The sequence below is a fragment of the Rutidosis leptorrhynchoides genome, chromosome 2 (assembly GCF_046630445.1).
Source record: "Rutidosis leptorrhynchoides isolate AG116_Rl617_1_P2 chromosome 2, CSIRO_AGI_Rlap_v1, whole genome shotgun sequence".
In the NCBI taxonomy this organism is placed as follows: domain Eukaryota; kingdom Viridiplantae; phylum Streptophyta; class Magnoliopsida; order Asterales; family Asteraceae; genus Rutidosis; species Rutidosis leptorrhynchoides.
In genome coordinates this window covers 67,293,602-67,312,859 of record NC_092334.1, presented here as the reverse complement: position 1 = coordinate 67,312,859, position 19,258 = coordinate 67,293,602, and the positions used below count along the sequence as shown (strand labels likewise).

Sequence of the window (19,258 nt, the reverse complement as noted above, 5' to 3'; positions counted from 1 at the left end):
GAATTGCTAATCATCGATGTTATTTGCTTTATCAATTGATCGATTGTTGAACCAAAAGATTTCATGAACCGTCGCAAATTCTCTCCCTGCGTTTTATCTCTGTTCCTGTCGATCTGTTATGAGCCATCAACAAACGCGTAATTTCTTTTTTAGGTATAATCAGTATTACTCCGTATTATTATTATTATTATTATTATTATTATTATTATTATTATTATTATTATTATTATTATTATTATTATTATAGTTATAATACTACAAATATTAATATTAGAATTATTGTTATTAAGAATGTTATTACTATTATTAAGATTATGATTATAATTATCATTATGGTTAAAAACATTTTTATTATTAATATTATGATTCTTATTATCAAAAGTATTAAAATTATCATTTTATTTAAAATTAACATTTTTAATAAAATTACCTTTATTATTAAAACTATTATTGTCATTAAAAATTATTATTATTATCATTATCATTATTATTTTATTATAAGTATTATTATTAACCATATCATTATTAGTATTATCATTATTATCAAAACTAGCATATTCGCAAATAAATATTTTATACATTAGATATATTTATTACATATAACAAACTGATATTTCTTAAGTATACTATCAATCATATATATATATATATATATATATATATAAATATATAAACATATTTTTACAACTAAATATATATAGATATTAATATTTATTAAATAAACAAATATAATATATAATTTAAGGTATAATATATGAATTTGCTCGATTACAATTATATGTGTTAATAGATATATAAATTATATAGGTTCGTGAATCGAAGGCCAATCTTATAATTTACCAATGGTGTTATATGTATTTTTACTACAAAATACATTAGGTGAGTATATAGTCCCCTTTTTAAACTTTAAATATTTTTGGGCTGAGAATACATGCGCTATTTTTATAAATGATTTACGTTATGGACACAAGTGACTAAAATTACGTTCTACATGGGTTTGAATCAAAAATCCCCTAGCTTGGTAACTTTAACTATTGGTTTATGAACTGGTAGGCGCGAATCCTAAAGATAGATCTATCGGGTTTTACACCCCCACCCAGATGTTGTTCTAGTCACTACTAAACTAGAAGAACGGGTGTTTAGTACTTCGAGGTTAACGGAACGCACTTGATTCGGTGCACATATTATATAACTCAGGGGTACACACTCTTGTTAAGGCTAGTTACCGGGTGCCCACTGCTTGGAATGCTTTTCATACACTTGCGAGTGTATTATGTTTATAAACTTAAAATCTTGTGGTCCACAGTTATAACGCTGCTAGCATCAAACCTATATATCTCACCAACTTTATGTTGACATTTTAAAGCATGTTATTCTCAGGTACGAATTAAGTCTTCCGCTGTGCATTAGCTCATATTAAGGACATTACTTGGAATCGATCATCGCAATGGGACCAACTGTTGAAGATTCCGTACGGGAGGATTAGTCGCGGACATTTCATAAATTCTCTCGGGTTTACACTTAGTTTAATTGCCAAATTTTGTGAAAATTTGAAAAATTTTCAACTAAATGAACTCAAAATCATGTTTATACATATTTATGAACGATGAAAACTAGGTGTTAATACCGAAATTATCGTTACCTCGAAAAGGACATAAATTGAGAAACACCCTAAAACGCTTGAATTCATTTAAAATGAAATAGAAGAAAATAAAAAGGCAAAGAAAGAAACTAAGTGTGGGAAGAATGTACTAAGTTATTCAATTTAAAACATATATCACATATTTTTGTACAAGATTATTGCAGGTACTTTTGATTTGGACGATACTAATCAGTTTTACCCAGTTTACTGTAATACATTTGAAAGAAAGATGGATCTACACGATGAATCAATTCCATCATTAAAAGGAAGTAAAGTCTTCCGAAAAAGACACGTGCTTCTTGATTTAGGTCATGAAGTTGTCGTCCAGACCAGCTGTAGGTTGACGAAAAATCTAGAAAAGTCATCACTAAAATCGGCTGGAAATCCACGGACCTCAGCATCAAACAGGGTCGCCAAGTGGTCAGATTTATCCTAACCATGAGAAGGATTTATCTCGTACAATGGGGGGCACCGTGCAAATTAGCTTGATAAGACTAATGAATCAGATCCCCAGAAAAGAATAATCTCCTTAAAGATTAAAAATCAGCTTTTAAGCCTGATATTACTCAATCCTTGAGATTGACCTTAAAGATTGAGAATTTAAACTCATGGAATTCAATGATATCTAAACTCAAGCTTGAACGAGAAAATATTTTGATCAAAATTGCAAACCGATTTGTTTTCTGAAAATCCATTTTCAATGCGTTCATTACCATTGAACGTAAAATCCTAGGAATTCACCTGGAATTCATTAGGTCACCTGAACCAAATCGGGTGTCAACCGTAAGAACGGTGGTTGCATAGCATGGTCGGAGACGTCAGCATATTTTTGATCAAAAACAACTCAATATGAGGCAACGTCGCTGGGTAGAGTTGTTAAACGATTATGATTGTGAAATCTGTTACCACCCGGAAAGGCTAATGTTGTAGCTGATGCCCTAAGTCGAAAAGAAAGAGTAAAACCTCTTAGGGTCCGAGCTTTGAATATTACAATTCGTACTGATCTCACAAAGCAAATTCAAGCAGCACAGTTAGAAGCTTTAAAAGAAGAAAACGAAATAGGCGAAATGAGCAAAGGGTTAGAAAAACAACTTGAAGTAAAAGCCGATGGAACCCTGTATTTTGCTGGTAGGATATGGGTACTGATAAGGCTAAAAAGGAACATATATTTCATAGCATTATCCCCCAAGAATGACAAGTTTTTAGTTGCAATTGTTCCATTTTCAAAGTAATATTCGTTTATATTTAATAAGTGCGAAGACAAAAGGCGAAAACGAAGATTTGAAGACAAAAAGGTCCAAAATGCTAAAAAGTACAAGATACAATCAAAAAGGTTCAAATTATTGATGAGGAACGTCTAAAAATGACAAGAGTACAAGTTACAAAACGCAAAGTACACAATATAAAATTGTACGAAAGGACGTTAGAAAATCCAGAACCGGGACCAGAGTCAACTCTCAACGCTCGACGCAACGGTGTAAAAATTACGAGTCAACTATGCACAAGAATAAAATATAATATTTAAATAATTCATAATAAGAATAATATTAAATAATAAAAAGTTATTAATTGAGCATAGTTCAGGGGTCATAAATGAAAATTCAAATTTATAATTTGCCTATAAAAGGCTATGTAATTCGATCGATAGAGGGATACTTTTTTTTCGATCATTTTTTCTATCTTTTTCTTATTTTTCTATCTATCAATATCAATATCTATAATTTATATCTATAATTCTCTATCATAATGTTAATGTAATCAGATATAACAATAATCTTAATTTTAATTTTAAATTATGATAATAATAAGATTTATGATAGAGATCGTTTGAGTGTGTAAGTCGAAATTCTGTCCGTGTAACGCTACGCTATTTTTAATCATTGTAAGTTATGTTCAACCTTTTTACATTAATGTCTCGTAGCTAAGTTATTATTATGCTTATTTAAAACGAAGTAATCATGATGTTGGGCTAATTACTAAAATTGGGTAATTGGGCTTTGTACCATAATTGGGGTTTGGACAAAAGAACGACACTTGTGGAAATTAGACTATGGGCTATTAATGGGCTTTATATTTGTTTAACTAAATGATAGTTTGTTAATGTTAATATAAAGATTTACAATTGGGCGTCCCTATAAATTACCATATACACTCAATCGGACACGATGGGCGGGGTATTTATATGTACGAATAATCGTTCATTTAACCGGACACGGGAATGGATTAATAGCCACTAGAATAATTAAAACAGGGGTGAAATTATGTACAAGGACACTTGGTATAATTGATAACAAAATATTAAAACCTTGGGTTACACTCAGTCGACATCCTGGTGTAATTATTAAACAAAGTATTAAAATCTTGTTACAGTTTAAGTCCACAATTAGTTGGAATATTTAACTTCGGGTATAAGGATAATTTGACGAGGACACTCGCACTTTATATTTATGACTGATGGACTGTTATGGACAAAAACCAGACGGACATATTAAATAATCCAGGACAAAGGACAATTAACCCATGGGCATAAAACTAAAATCAACACGTCAAACATCATGATTACGGAAGTTTAAATAAGCATAATTCTTTTATTTCCTTTATTTTATATTTAATTGCACTTTTAATTATCGTACTTTTTAATTATCGCAAGTTTATTTTATCGCACTTTTATTATTCGCAATTTCATTATCGTTATTTACTTTATGCTTTAATTTAAGTCTTGTATTTATTTTTAATATTTTACATTTGGTTTTAACTGCGACTAAAGTTTTAAAATCGACAAACCGGTCATTAAACGGTAAAAACCCCCCTTTATAATAATAATATTTCTTATATATATATATATATATTTGTATTTTTACAATTATTGTGTGTAAAAAAATATAGTGTTATACTTCACGAGCTCCCTGTGGAACGAACCGGACTTACTAAAAACTATACTATAATACGATTAGGTACACTGCCTATAAGTGTTGTAGCAAGGTTTAAGTATATCCACTCGATAAATAAATAAATAACTTGTGTAAAATTGTAACGTATTTAATAGTATTTCGCACTAAAAATAATACTATTTTGTATACACCCCCTACAACATCAGGTACCAAAACATAGTAACCTAAGGCAACTAGTACTGGATGAAGCACACAAAACGAGGTACTCAATTCACCCAGGAAACGAGAAAATGTACCACGATCTCAAAAAGTTTTATTAGTGGCCTAATATGAAGACAGAAATTGCTACTTATGTAAGCAAATGTTTGACGTGTGCAAAGGTCAAAGCTGAGCACCAAAAGCCGTCAGGATTACTGCAAAAACCGAAAATTCCGCAGTGGAAATGGGAAAGAATAATCATGGATTTCATTACGAAATTGCCAAGGACTACAAGTAGTCATGATACTATTTGGGTGATAGTTGATCGTCTAACTAAATCAGCTCACTTTCTACCAATAAAGGAGACAGACAGTATGGAGAAATTAGCACGCCTATATTTGAAGGAAGTAGTTTCCAGGCATGGTGTACCTATCTCCATCATATCTGATCGCGACACCCGATTCACATCACGTTTCTGGCAGTCATTACAAAAAGCATTGGGAACTCGATTAGATATGAGCACCGCTTATCACCCACAGACAGATGGTCAAAGTGAAAGAACAATACAAACATTGGAAGACATGTTACGGGCATGCGTGATTGACTTTGGAACCAGTTGGGATCGACACTTACCGTTGGCAGAATTTTCATACAATAACAGCTATCATACGAGCATCAACGCAGCGCCATTTGAAGCACTTTACGGTAGAAAGTGCAGATCTCCTATCTGTTAGAGTGAAGTAGGAGAAAGACAACTTACTGGACCAGAAATTATTCATGAAACCACCGACAAGATCATTCAAATACAACAGCGGTTGAAAACGGCCATGAGTCGCCAAAAGAGTTATGCTGATGTAAGAAGAAAACCGCTAGAATTTCAAGTAGGCGACAAAGTCATGTTGAAAGTGTCACCCTGGAAAGGTGTTGTACGATTCGGTAAACGAGGAAAGCTAAGTCCTAGGTATGTAGGACCCTTTGAAATCACCGAAAGAATTGGAGCAGTTGCTTATCGATTAAAGCTACCACAAGAACTTAGTAGTGTTCATGACACATTTCACGTGTCAAATTTAAAGAAATGTTTAGCTGAAGAGGATGTCATAATTCCTCTTGACGAAATACGAATCAATGATAAACTCCATTTTATCGAAGAACATGTTGAAATCATGGACCGTGAGGTCAAACAATTAAAACAAAGCAAAATACCAATAGTTAGAGTTCGTTGGAACGCAAGATGAGGACCCGAGTTTACTTGGGAACGTGAAGATCAAATGAAGCAAAAGTATCCACATTTGTTCACTGATATCGCTCATGAAACAGGTACTACTCAAAATTTCGGGACGAAATTTTCTTTAACGGGGAGGTACTATGATGACCCGAAAAATTTCGACTAATTTAAACCAATTCTCTATATGATTTAATATTATGTAAATATATATATATATATATATATATATATATATATATATATATATATATATATATATATATATATATATATATATATATATATATATATATTATAAGATGTACAAGTAAAACACTAATTGCTACTATAAAAACGACTGTGCTACAGTAAAATACTATTTGCTACAGTGAAACCGTATTTTGCTACAGTAAAACACTATTTGCTATAGTAAACACTATTTGCTACAGTAACACTATTTGATGTCGGCGAACTAGAAAACAAGCAGAAATGAGCTGTCCAGCCTAGCCAAGCGATCGCATGGCAAAAGCACTGAAAACCCATGCGATCGCATGGGGACCAAAAACACTATTTGCTACAGTAAATATTATGTCGACGAACTAGCAAACAAAACGCCATGCGATTGCATGGCAAAAGCACTGAAAAAATCAGGAAACATACCTATAAAATGCCAGTTTACTCGACGTATTATTTACACTTTTTTTCTTTAATCAATATTTATATTTATATTATAATTTTAATTTTAAATTTAAGTTTAATAATAATAAGGTATATACAAGGTTGTTTTTAATTCGGGTTTCAAACCGCTTTAAGCTAAGGAAGTATTGGGTATTGTTCGGGGTATTGTTCTTGAATCCAAGGCCAACCATACAGTCGTCTACCATCATTACGTCTACGCAATTTGCCTACAATATTGAGTCTCAATATTGAACTATGAGTTTATAGATCCCTTTTTAAATACTTTAAATATTTTTGGGCTGAGAATACATGCAATTTATTTTAAACACAATAAGACACAAGTACATGCTAAATTCTACACTGAGTTAAACCAAAAATCCCTTAGCTTTGGTAACTAGTAGCTGCCAGTACATAGGATATGGACTGGTGGGCGCAAATAATTGTATATGGATCCATAGGGCTTGACATCCCCGTCCGAGCTAGAGCGCTATCCTTTTAACGGACGTATGTTATTTGAGTTTAAGACACGTTGGTTTGCGTGTATTAAAATGAATGGGGTAATTATCACTATAGCATTAAGTTTAGTTACCAGGGTGCTCTGTTACGTAGAATCTATTGATAAACTTTTGATGAAATCTTGTGGTCTATCTTTATATATGTTTATGACTCGAGCAATTAAACCTATAACTCACCAACATTCGTGCTGACTTTTTAGCATGTTTTATTCTCAGGTCCTTAGACTGCTTCCGCTGTGATGTGCTTGTTGCCTGCATGGAGTCTCTCATGCTTTGTACAAAGTTTATTGCATTCAAAATAAAACTGCGTTGTGTAATAAATAATTGGACTGTGATGTCAACCTGTAAATTAAAGACTTATGTATTTTGGGGTTTTGCTTATACCTAAGCACTCGCCCACATGTTTATAACTTTCTATGTTGAGAAAGTCACTTATTTTAATGAATGCAATATTTTATCAAAACGTATCATATAGAGGTCAAAACCTTACTGTGGAATCAATGATTAACGTGCCGCGTCAATAGCGATTTTGACGGGTCGTTACAGTAGTTTTAGTGTTTCGCATAATCTGTATATAAAAGTGGATCACAAGATTTCAGTTATTTCATCCAGAAACGTTTATCAAAAGATTCTACATAACAGAGCACCCTGGTAACTAAACTTTAACGTTATAATGATAAATACCCCATTCTTTTTAATACACGCAAACCAACGTGTCCTAAACTCAAATAACACACGTCCGTTAAAAGGCTAGCGCTCTAGCTCAGATGGGGATGTCAAGCCCTATGGATCCATATACTGTTATTCGCGCCCACCAGTCCATATCCTATGTACTGGCAGTTACTAGTTACCAAAGCTAAGGGATTTTCGGTTTAAACTCAGTGTAGAATTAACTATGTACTTGTATCCATTGCGTTTAGAATAAATTGCATGTATTCTCAGCCCAAAATGTATTGCAAAAGCAATTAAAAAGGGATCATATGAAACTCACCTTAGCAGCACATAAAGTTGTTCATCGTAATGTGATCGAAACTCGGAATATCAAATAATCGTAGATCTCAACCTAGAGAACATATGTTGGTCAATAAATGTCTATCAAGCTAGGTCAGGTCATAGTGTATCATAATCCTAATGCTCGAGATCGACATACAAAAGTTTATCAAAAGTCATTTCAAAAAGTCATTTTTGACAATAGTTCAACAAAACGAGACGTACCTTGTATAAGGATTCATTTACTCGGTTGGTAATATTCAAAAATCCATTTTATCAATCTCGTAAACAAGTTGTTTAAATCTTAATTGCAGATTCAAAAGCAATTTCAATTAACGTCAGTCATAATTCAGTTGATTATATCTTTTAATCCGTTCATCGAAACTATTCGGTGTCTAAATGAAAAGTTACTGATTTTTCGTCAGCTTTCCAAAAACATGTATATCATATACCTTTTACCAGTAATATTTGTATTTAATTCGGGATTCATTATAAACTGTTTAATGACAAAATTTAGTATACAAACATGTATAAATATATATACTCGAGCACTAGACATGTATACACTATTAATTTATAAAAGATAAAATATAAATGCTTACGTATCAATATTGTGATTCAATATTTCAGAAAAGTACGTAGACGTAACGGAGATGATAAACACTAGGTTTGACTTGCGAAATAATACCCATGAACATTACCCATAACTTTCATAGTTATAACTCATAATTTCCTTAGCTCTATCCCGCTCGAAACCCATTTTGAAAGTGATACGCTCATGACCTCGTCGTAGTATTTTATGTACTAATACTACTAATAATAATAAGATTAATAATAATATTAATCTTAATAATAATATAAATAATATATATATATATATATATATATATATATATATATATATATATATATATATATATATATATATATATATATATTTCATACGGAGTAATAATAAGAATATATGTGTGATAAGTGTCGAGCAAAATGCCATTTTATAGCATCAGGCCAGATTTTTGCCTCCATGCGATCGCATGGATTTCTAGGCTTGTGGCCATGCGATCGCATGGCCTCAGATTCCAGATCACAAATTTTTGTTTTCTTATTTGTCGACATGTTTTAATAATATAAATATAATGTATTTAAATTATATAATTAATTATATATTATATTAAATTCACGTGCATAGTTGACTTGTAATTTTTGTTCCGATAAGTCGTACGTTGTCACTCGACTTATGTCCCGGTTCCGGTTTTTCGAACGCCCTTTCGTACGCTGAGAAAACTAGTACTTTTCGTTTTGTGACTCGTACCTTTGTCAAAATATAAACTTAAATTATTCATAACTATACCACTCAAAGTACAACTTATACATTTGAGTGTTTTGGTCATTTACTTCTATAAATCATCGTCTCGCTATTTGTTAATATATATATATATATATATATATATATATATATATATATATATATATATATATATATATATATATATATATATATATAATAACAATTCATTTTATGATCAAGTTAATATTATATTTTATCGTATTATTATATATATAATTTCAATATTAATAAACATGTTATAAAATGCACATCGCACATTATTCATATAACTAATTCTAACAGTTAATATTCCTTATTTATCGTATGTGTTATTTAAACAAGTACATTTAATTAACCAATCTTATTATATCGAAACACGTTCTCGCACGTTTGAAACAAAACCAATTTAATATTATGTAGTTTAGTTCTCCATTAACTTTTATCTAACTTTCATTATCTAACACTTTACCATTTTTCGAATACTGTTAAAAATGAATGATTTCTCAAATCAACGTGGACCTCTCAACAGAGACCCGTAATAATATCATAATCCTTAAGAGACTCAGTAAATATCTTTTACTTGAATCATTTGTCAAAATCTTTTAACTCCGTAGTTGAATATATCAATCAGATAATCCAACCTATAAGTTTAATGCACGGTATCATTTACTTAACACTTTGTTACGTTTTCAAGTTATAGTATATGTATCTATTTACATATAATTGTTCGCGAATCGTTGAGAACAATCGAAGGGTAATTGAATAGTTCAAAATTTTGAGATTCAACTTCATAGACTTTGTTTATCGTGTCAGAAACGTTAAAGATTAAGTTTAAATTTGGTCAGAAATTTCCGGGTCATCACAGACGAAATTTAGCATACAAGCATGTATAAATATATATACTCGAGCACTAGACATGGATACACAATTAATATATAAAATATAAAATATGAGTGCTTACGTATCAGTATTGAGATTCAATATTGTAGGAAAGTACGTAGACGTAACGGAGATGATAAACACTAGGTTTGATTCACAAATATACCCCCGAACATTACCCATAACCTCCTTGGCAATAACTCATAATTTCCTTAGCTCTATCTCGCTTGAAAACCATTTTGAAAGTGACACGCTCATAACCTCGTCGTAGTATTTTATGTATAATACTAATTAATAATATTAATAATAATATGATTAATAATAATATTAATCTTAATAACAACAACAACAACAACAATAATAATAATAATAATAATAATAATAATAATAATAATAATAATAATAATAATAATAATAATAATAATAATATAAATATAAATATATATACGAGTGTAATATATATGTGTGCAAAACTGGAACGAATTCGACTGAATTTATAGATGTGGCCTGATTTCCAACCCCATGCGATCGCATGGTTTTTAGGCATCAAGGCCATGCGATCGCATGGCCCTCTGATCCAGCTCACAAACTTTTGTTTTCTTGTTTGACGACATATTTATTTATTAATATATAATATATATAATTTATATTAATTAATTATATATTATATTATATTCTCGTGCATAGTTGACTTGAAATTTTCGTTCCGATGTCTCGTACGTTGTCACTCGACTTATGTCCCGGTTCCGGTTTCTCGAACGCATTTTTGTACATTTAGAAAACTTGCATTTTACGTTTCGTGTCACGTACCTTTGTCAGAATATAGCCTTAAATTATCCCTAAACTATACCACTCAAAGTATACATTAAACTTTCGAGTGTTTTGGTCATTTACTTCTATAAATCATTGTCTCGCTATTTGTTAATATATATAATAACAATTCGTTTTATGACCAGTTTAATATTATATTTTATATATTTTCAATATTAATATATACGTTTTAAAATACATATCACAAGTTATTCATATATCTAATTCCAACAGTTAATATTCTTTATTATTGTATGTCTCCAAATTACGTTATTTAAACAAACACTTTAACATTTATTTCGAATATCGTTAAAAATGAACGATTTCCCAAATTAATGTGGACCTCACAACAGAGACTCGTAATAATATCATAATCTTTAAGGGACTTAATAAATATCTTTTAATTCAATCGTTTGGCATAATCTTTTAACTCCGTAGTTAAATATATCAATCAGATAATCAAACCAATAAGGTTAATGCACAGTATCGTTTTCAAGTTATAGTATATATATGTATCTATTTACATATATTTGTTCGCGAATCGTTGAGAACAATCGAAGGGTATTTGAATAGTTCAAGCATTTTAGGATTCAACTTCATAGACTTTGCTTATCGTGTCGGAAACGTTAAAGATTAAGTTTAAATTTAGTCAGAAATTTTCGGGTCATCACACAGTGTTTTCATATCTTAATTCAATACATATGTATTTATTTTAATTAAACGTTGTTATAACGATAATCGTTATATATATCGTTTCGAGTTTCTTTATTCAATAGCCTCATTTTTATGTATATAACTCATTTTTAAAATACCTAATGAGATACTTACTTATCATAATATCATGTTAACTATATATATATATATATATATATATATATATATATATATATATATATATATATATATACGTCATCATATATTTGTTACAAGTTTTAACGTTCGTGAATCGCCGGTCAATCTTGGGTGGTCAATTGTCTACATGAAACTCATTTCAATTAATCCAGTTCTAACAAGTTTGATTGCTTAGCATGTTGAAAACACTTAATCATGTAAATATCAACTTCATTTAATATATATAATCATGGAAAAGTTCGGGTCACTACAATGAGTCTTATAACACTTCTTATCCTAACAGTCTTTAACAGAATTTCTCTCTTCCACATCAACGTTACATCATCACACAAAATTTTAACAATATTTTAACTAACTCCTCTTTCTTACACCAAATAATACCCATATCAATAAAATATAATGTGTACAATATATAAAACATAAAGTACAAATAAAATAATAGTGAGTCCTATAAATTTTCCGTGAGGAGATCATTGTAGTAGTGGCTGACTAGCTCCTTTGCGAGCTGCTCACTATTTTGTGGGCAAGGTGTCAATTGTTAATGGCCACTCTCATGATACATAGGAAGTGCTCTTACAAATACAAACCTTTTAACATTTTAGTTATGTATTGAAAATTAAGAATTCTATGTAAACTAAACCCATATTTGAAAATAAATTTGTTATAATCCTATACACATATCAACTATCAAGATAAGATTTAAGAAATGTTGATGACGTTTATACAAGATGGGCATCGTTTACTATTTTAAATTCATGACATCAAAAAGTATAACGTGTATGTACATAATAAATACATTATGTTTAGGCTAAAAAGTACGTAAATAAAACTTGCGTGTTTGCTAGGCTAAAAAACTTGAGGGACTTAAATAGAAATTAATCAAGTTTACGTGTACTCATCTGCAATTTAATTGCTGATGAAAAAGTAAGCGGTGCAGTGCCTTAATTCTTCCGCAACAGGAGTAATATATTCATCTCTTTCCACGCCACCACCTTCATTTTTTGAGTCACATATCACTGGTTAGTGTACTTTTTCTTTTTCATCCATTATTTAATATTTATTATCATTGTTATTATTTTTTATTATCGCAATCTACTATTTTCGATCGTCTACGGTGTTCGTTACAATTAACTGTTAGTACTACGTGTTTTTGTTTAATTTATGTGTACAGTGGACTGATCAGTATAGTAGTTATCGTTTTGTATACTGCTGATTGAAAATTTAGGTTAGTTAATTTGTGCGTAGGTGGAGTATAATTCATTTGATTTAGCAATTATGTTAACGGTTACTGAAGCTTAGCCTGGTAAATTTACTAATGATAAGCAACAACGGTTGCATGTTTGTTTAGTCTGTTAAATTGACGATTCTGCTATGTTTGTGGTTGAATAGTACTGTAATTAATGGATTTAGGTTATCTGATTGATTGATGATTAAGCTTTTGATGGCTGAATGAAAGTTAGGGCAAAACTATTCATCATTATATATAGCATTTTTTATATTTATATTAAAAAAATATAGTTTCGGTATTATACTTTCAGAGTATTTTCAAATTGTTTTTGATATTGTGTGGTGTTATCCTTTTATCGATTAAAACTTGTACCATTTCGTGTGAATTCTTCTGTTGTACACTGGTATGTGAACATTGAGAGTATCAATTCAGAATATTATCTTCTATTTGGAGACTTGTTTGCAATTTCTAGATGCTGTACATATAAACACATCAACTATATAAGAAGTAACTTTTGTTATGGTTACAGTATTCGACATGGGTACCACAATCAAAACGAGCTTGCTTGCCCTTTTTTTGCTGTTTCTTTTGTCACCTACTGTATTATCGGCTGCCAATGATGGATTGCTTCGAGTTGGACTAAAAAAGAAGAAGGCGGACCAAGTCAACCAACTTACTGAACGTGGTTTGTCCAAGGATGGAACTGCTAGAAGAAATTATGGCTTCCACGGAACACTTAGGAGTTCAGACGGTGACATTATTGCACTGAAGAATTACATGGATGCTCAGTATTACGGTGAGATTGGTATTGGCAGTCCACCTCAGAAGTTCACTGTAATTTTTGATACCGGAAGTTCAAATCTATGGGTACCTTCTTCGAAGTGCTATTTTTCGGTGAGTTTCTTCTTGCTTGGTGTCTTGCCTTTCTAGTTTGGGATCTATCTAACTTGGTTTATGTGAATTGTCAATCGTGTGCTCATAGTTCTCCATATGAATGCAGATTGCTTGCCTTTTCCACTCAAAGTACAAGGCTAGTCAATCGAGTACCTACAAGAAAAATGGTAAGGTTGCCTTTTTTTGTCTTTATTGTTTTTTCTCTTTTAAAATTATCTGTTAGATCTGTTCTTATTTCCCTAACCTGTAAAAGTGTTAAGTGGTAAACTGAGCTAATAGACCAGGATGATTTGTTGTGATTGATCTAGGGTAACATTAGTGTCACAATGATCTGGAAGTATAGCCATCTTGAAAGGATTAAAACGAAGATGTATGACAGAGTAACCTTTGCAAACAAAAGAAGTAATAAAAAGAAAAATACAATGTTTTTAAAATGTCCACGGTTTAGTTACTATAAAGGGAGGGAGAGGTCGTCTGTTGAGAAGTTCCCGAGAGTAACCTTTATTTTTTATTTTATTTTTTTTAATCATTTAATTAACAATTCCTTAATGTGTATGCCTGGTCATTTACTTGATGGTAATGTATACAACACCTCACCTTATCCTTTTTTCTTCACTATGTATGTTCTGATAATACCTTTTGAGAATCTTCGTTGATGCTTGTGTACAACAATGGAAATAAGGAAGTTGGACTCCTTAATGAATAGCTTTACTTATAATGGAGAATGCATATATGATGCATCATAAAAACTTAGAATTACACATCATAAGTGCGTGAAAGTCATATGCTTCATTCATTTGTTGAGCTCTCTATTTTCCTTTTGGGATTTTTTAAATACGATTCGTAACTTCTAATATTCTTCATACTTCAACCAGGGACATCTGCTGCAATTCAATATGGAACTGGAGCAATATCTGGGTTCTTTAGCCAGGACTCTGTCACACTCGGTGATCTCGTTGTTAAAAAGCAGGTAAAAATTGAGAATATGTGGTTTCTGATGTGTTGAGTGAACATGTTTTATTTATTTTTTTCCTTGCGATGTTTCACTTTCTACAGGATTTTATTGAGGCAACCAAAGAGCCTGGTCTCACTTTCTTGACAGCCAAATTCGATGGTATTCTCGGGCTTGGATTTCAGGCGATCTCTGTTGGGAAAGCTGTACCTGTGTGGTATTGTACTTGTCTTTTGTTGTCAAATTAAGACTCGTTTTCATGTTTCATAATTCTTACTTCACTGGCAACATCATCATTTATGTTGGTGGCTTTTAATGACTTCTGAATCAAGATATACACATACTTTTGTAGGTACAACATGGTTAATCAAGGTCTTGTTAAAGAACCCGTCTTCTCTTTTTGGTTTAATCGGAATGTTGATGAGGAAGAAGGGGGTGAACTTGTGTTTGGTGGAGTTGATCCTAATCACTTCAAGGGTAAGCACACATACGTACCCGTAACACGAAAGGGCTATTGGCAGGTTAGTGACTGTAACTTGTTCTGTATCTAATATGTTTATCTGTCATGGTTAATTGCTGAGTATATCATTTTTATTCTTATCGTTAGTTTGACATGGGCGACGTTCTTATTGGAGATAAAACAACTGGTAATTTGTTGTGACCTTGTCAAATCTTCTTGGCTTTGGTAAAATGTGTAGTTTTCATTTGAAATAATGTTAAGAGTTATGAACTTCGAAGTATTGTTTTCATTTCAGGTTTTTGCGCTGATGGTTGTGCAGCAATTGCCGACTCTGGAACCTCTTTATTGGCAGGCCCAACGGTACGGTAACAAGTGCCTCTTATAATATGCATTCTTTTGTATCTTCTACAAATAGAATATAGTTATGAGTGTTGTTATTACTACAATTTTTCCATTTTTTACTGTTGTTATTCCTCATTATGTCACATAAGCCTGCTTGTGAGTAACGTTCCCTATAAAATGTTAAATTTCTACAGACCATTATTACCCAAATCAATCATGCAATTGGTGCTGCGGGGGTAATGAGCCAGCAATGCAAGACATTGGTTAATCAGTATGGAAGGACTATTATTGAGATGCTCTTGTCGGAGGTACGCATTTGGTTTCTATCCCTTGCCTCTGTTTTTAGTGTGTTATGTAGGTGATTAAATGAGTACTGTTTATATTCTCATGTCTGTTTACTTCTGACCCACAAGTTTTTTGTTGTAATTTTATAGGCCCAACCTGATAAAATATGTTCTCAGATGAATTTATGCACTTTTGATGGAACTCGTGATGTTAGGTCAGTCTCACATCACACATTATGTTGACTTTTGCTATCCTTATGTATGAGTCTATCATCACGTCACCGTTGAATTTATAAAATACCAAATACCACTATATCCTGTTATCGTCTTAGTGATAAACTGTAACCAACAGAAAAAAGGAAACACCAGTTAAATCATAATATTACTATATTAAGTTCGTGTTAGATACTATGAGCATTGGTTAACAGTTACTTTTAACAGTTCAATGATCAAGAGTGTGGTTGATAAGAACAACGAGAAGTCTTCTGGTGGATTAAATGATGAGATGTGTACTTTTTGCGAGATGGCAATTGTTTGGATGCAAAACCAATTAAAAAAGAATCAGACCGAAGATAACATAATTGACTATGTGAATGAGGTAAATAACCGTCTCACAATAAATAAATAAAAAAAATGAAATTAATTTGATATGATGTTTTCTGTAAGTGTTTACTTTATATAAATGCATGCAGCTATGTGATCGGATACCCAGTCCAATGGGAGAATCTGCAGTTGACTGCGGCAATCTATCCGCCTTGCCTACTATAGCCTTCACCATTGGCGGGGTAAAGTTTGAGCTTACCCCAGAACAGGTGATAGTAACACCACCACCTTGTCTCCTTAAGCATTGTTTCTGTTCAAATTTTATTTTTTAGGTGATTTGTCGTTAGTAATAAAGTTTCAGCCGCGTTAGTTTGAATGGGTTGATTCAAACGAGTTGAGCTTAAAATAACAGTGGAAGTTTCTTTTAGTGCACACAAAATTTTAGACTCCTAAATAATTCTATTGAAAAAATTAGGTTTTTATTGTAAAGTTATATATAATATTAAGTAATCATATTTAAAGTGTTCTTGTTAAGCCAACTCTTGGTATGGCCATACCAATAATACCTGTCTAGATGAGTAACTAGTAAACCGACACGTGAAAATTGCCATCTGTATCATTTCAGAAGACTTCTTTAATTAATTTATATCTTGATCATTATTATTGGAAACCCACCATGTTTCATGCAGTATGTGCTCAAAATTGGTGAGGGTGAAGTAGCACAATGCATAAGTGGATTCACTGCTTTGGATGTCGCTCCTCCTCTTGGACCTCTATGGTACGTACCTGATTATATGTCTGTTCAAAGTATCACAGTTTACTTAGTTTATGGGCTTGGACTAGTTTTTAGACGATTTTCTACTGCTTAAAATCAGAGGGTCTTTTGTTGCAGGATCCTGGGAGATGTTTTTATGGGTCAATACCATACAGTGTTTGATTATGGTAACTCACGAGTTGGATTTGCCGAAGCTGCTTAAGGACTTTCTTGACCTATCGTGACAGTTTTTTCTGTAAATACAGTACCGTGAAAGTGTTTTTGAATAATGTCCGTCAGTGTTTACCTTAATACTTGAAGTTTGGTTGATAGATTGTAAGAATGTGTGCATGATAGAAACTGGTGTTTATTTCCCTTCTAACATTGTGCAAGATAGTTTCGTTTCAATTTATCTGTCTGTTATATGAACCCGACTTAATTGGGTTATTTTTTCCACCTAGATGGTTAAGGATGGAAGATATCTAGTCAAAAAATAAAGCCAGAGGTAGAAATATTTAAGTTGTACACTTCTTTAGTCTGTTGGCACTTCCCCAATATTTTACTAGTCACTAATTATTGCTAGATACAACTGCTCTAAATCCAATTGATGTACAATAAGCAATTAAGAGAATCCATGTGCCCATATTGTTCCTACACAGATTCTGCAAGTCTGTCTGAAAGATGAGTTCCAAACAGGAACCCTTTAATGAGAAAGTATAAACCCTTTAATGGCATCGACGTCTGACCCATAAATTGGGCGGTTAACCACAAGTGAAATGCTTTTTACTGCACATGAGAGTCAAATCTCTTACCTCTTCTCTTCTTTTAAGAAAAGTCAGGTCACCACCAATATATATCATTTACAATCATGTAATTGCTAATTAGGTTTCTTCAATTGTAATCACCATAATATATCATTTACAATGTCATGTAATCACTAATTAGATTTCGTCAGTTGTAATCGACAAAACAAAGACCAATGTCCAAGTGTAACGGAAAAAAAGAAGCTTGCCAACAAATATCTATTCTAGTAACACTAATTGTGTACATGCGTTCGTTTGGTTTGTCATATCACATTCTAATATATACTTTTAACCATTAGGCCATGAATAGTAACTTTTTTTTTTTTGGTTTTATTAACTATCATATTATCACTTTCTTACTAAGTAGTCGAATCATATATATAGTACCGAGTACATGTTTTTCTAATTTTGCATTTAATAAAGGGTTCGTTTCACACATCCATGTGCGTATTGTAATGAAAAGTTTTTAAGGTATATAGCAAAATCGTTTTCAGCAGCAGCAGCACGCGCATATGGCTCGTTATATTCATGTATACCACGCTTGTCAACAGTATCAAAGGAGGAGCTAAGAAGCCTAGGATGTTAAATACACGTGCGCTGAGTGTGACTAAACACACACCAAACTTAGAAAAATAGAAACTAAAAGTTGATGGTGTAAATGTCTTAAGATGCACGCATATAAATTATATCATTTTTCACTTTTCATACTTATAACGTGTTACTTGTTTGCTGCATCGGTTGACACTTGTTTATAATCATTTATTTCAACATCATAGCTTTATATATATGACATCTCAACAACACAACAACAACAATACCCAATCCCACAAAAGTGGGGTATGAGAGAGGTGGGTGTAGACAATCATTCCTCGTACCCTAGATTAGAAGGAAGTCGCTACTCCACCCGCGAGTATAGAACCCGCGCCTAGATAAGGTCGTCCCTCCCTCTAATCTAGAGCAAAAGAGATTGCTTCCAAAAAGGACCTCCGGCCAGATGTGCTCATAAAAACGA

At 32.0% G+C, this 19,258-nt stretch overlaps 1 protein-coding gene across 2 annotated transcripts; it reads left to right on the top strand.

Annotated features, from left to right (window-relative positions):
- Window positions 1-12,950: 12,950 nt before the first annotated feature.
- Window positions 12,951-17,950, top strand: LOC139890982 (cyprosin-like). Of its 2 annotated transcripts, none has more exons than XM_071873918.1 (14): window positions 12,951-13,005; window positions 13,744-14,108; window positions 14,215-14,275; window positions 14,984-15,078; window positions 15,165-15,277; window positions 15,413-15,581; window positions 15,668-15,707; window positions 15,816-15,880; window positions 16,057-16,170; window positions 16,297-16,361; window positions 16,588-16,744; window positions 16,839-16,958; window positions 17,379-17,467; window positions 17,582-17,950. In XM_071873918.1, the coding sequence occupies exons 2-14, from the start codon at window positions 13,752-13,754 to the stop codon at window positions 17,664-17,666; spliced, it is 1,530 nt and encodes a 509-aa protein (XP_071730019.1). In that variant the 5' UTR covers window positions 12,951-13,005; window positions 13,744-13,751; the 3' UTR covers window positions 17,667-17,950. The 2 variants fall into 2 exon arrangements, with proteins under 2 accessions (XP_071730019.1, XP_071730018.1); XM_071873917.1 differs by lacking the exon at window positions 12,951-13,005 and adding an exon at window positions 13,088-13,119.
- The last annotated feature ends 1,308 nt before the right edge of the window (window positions 17,951-19,258 follow it).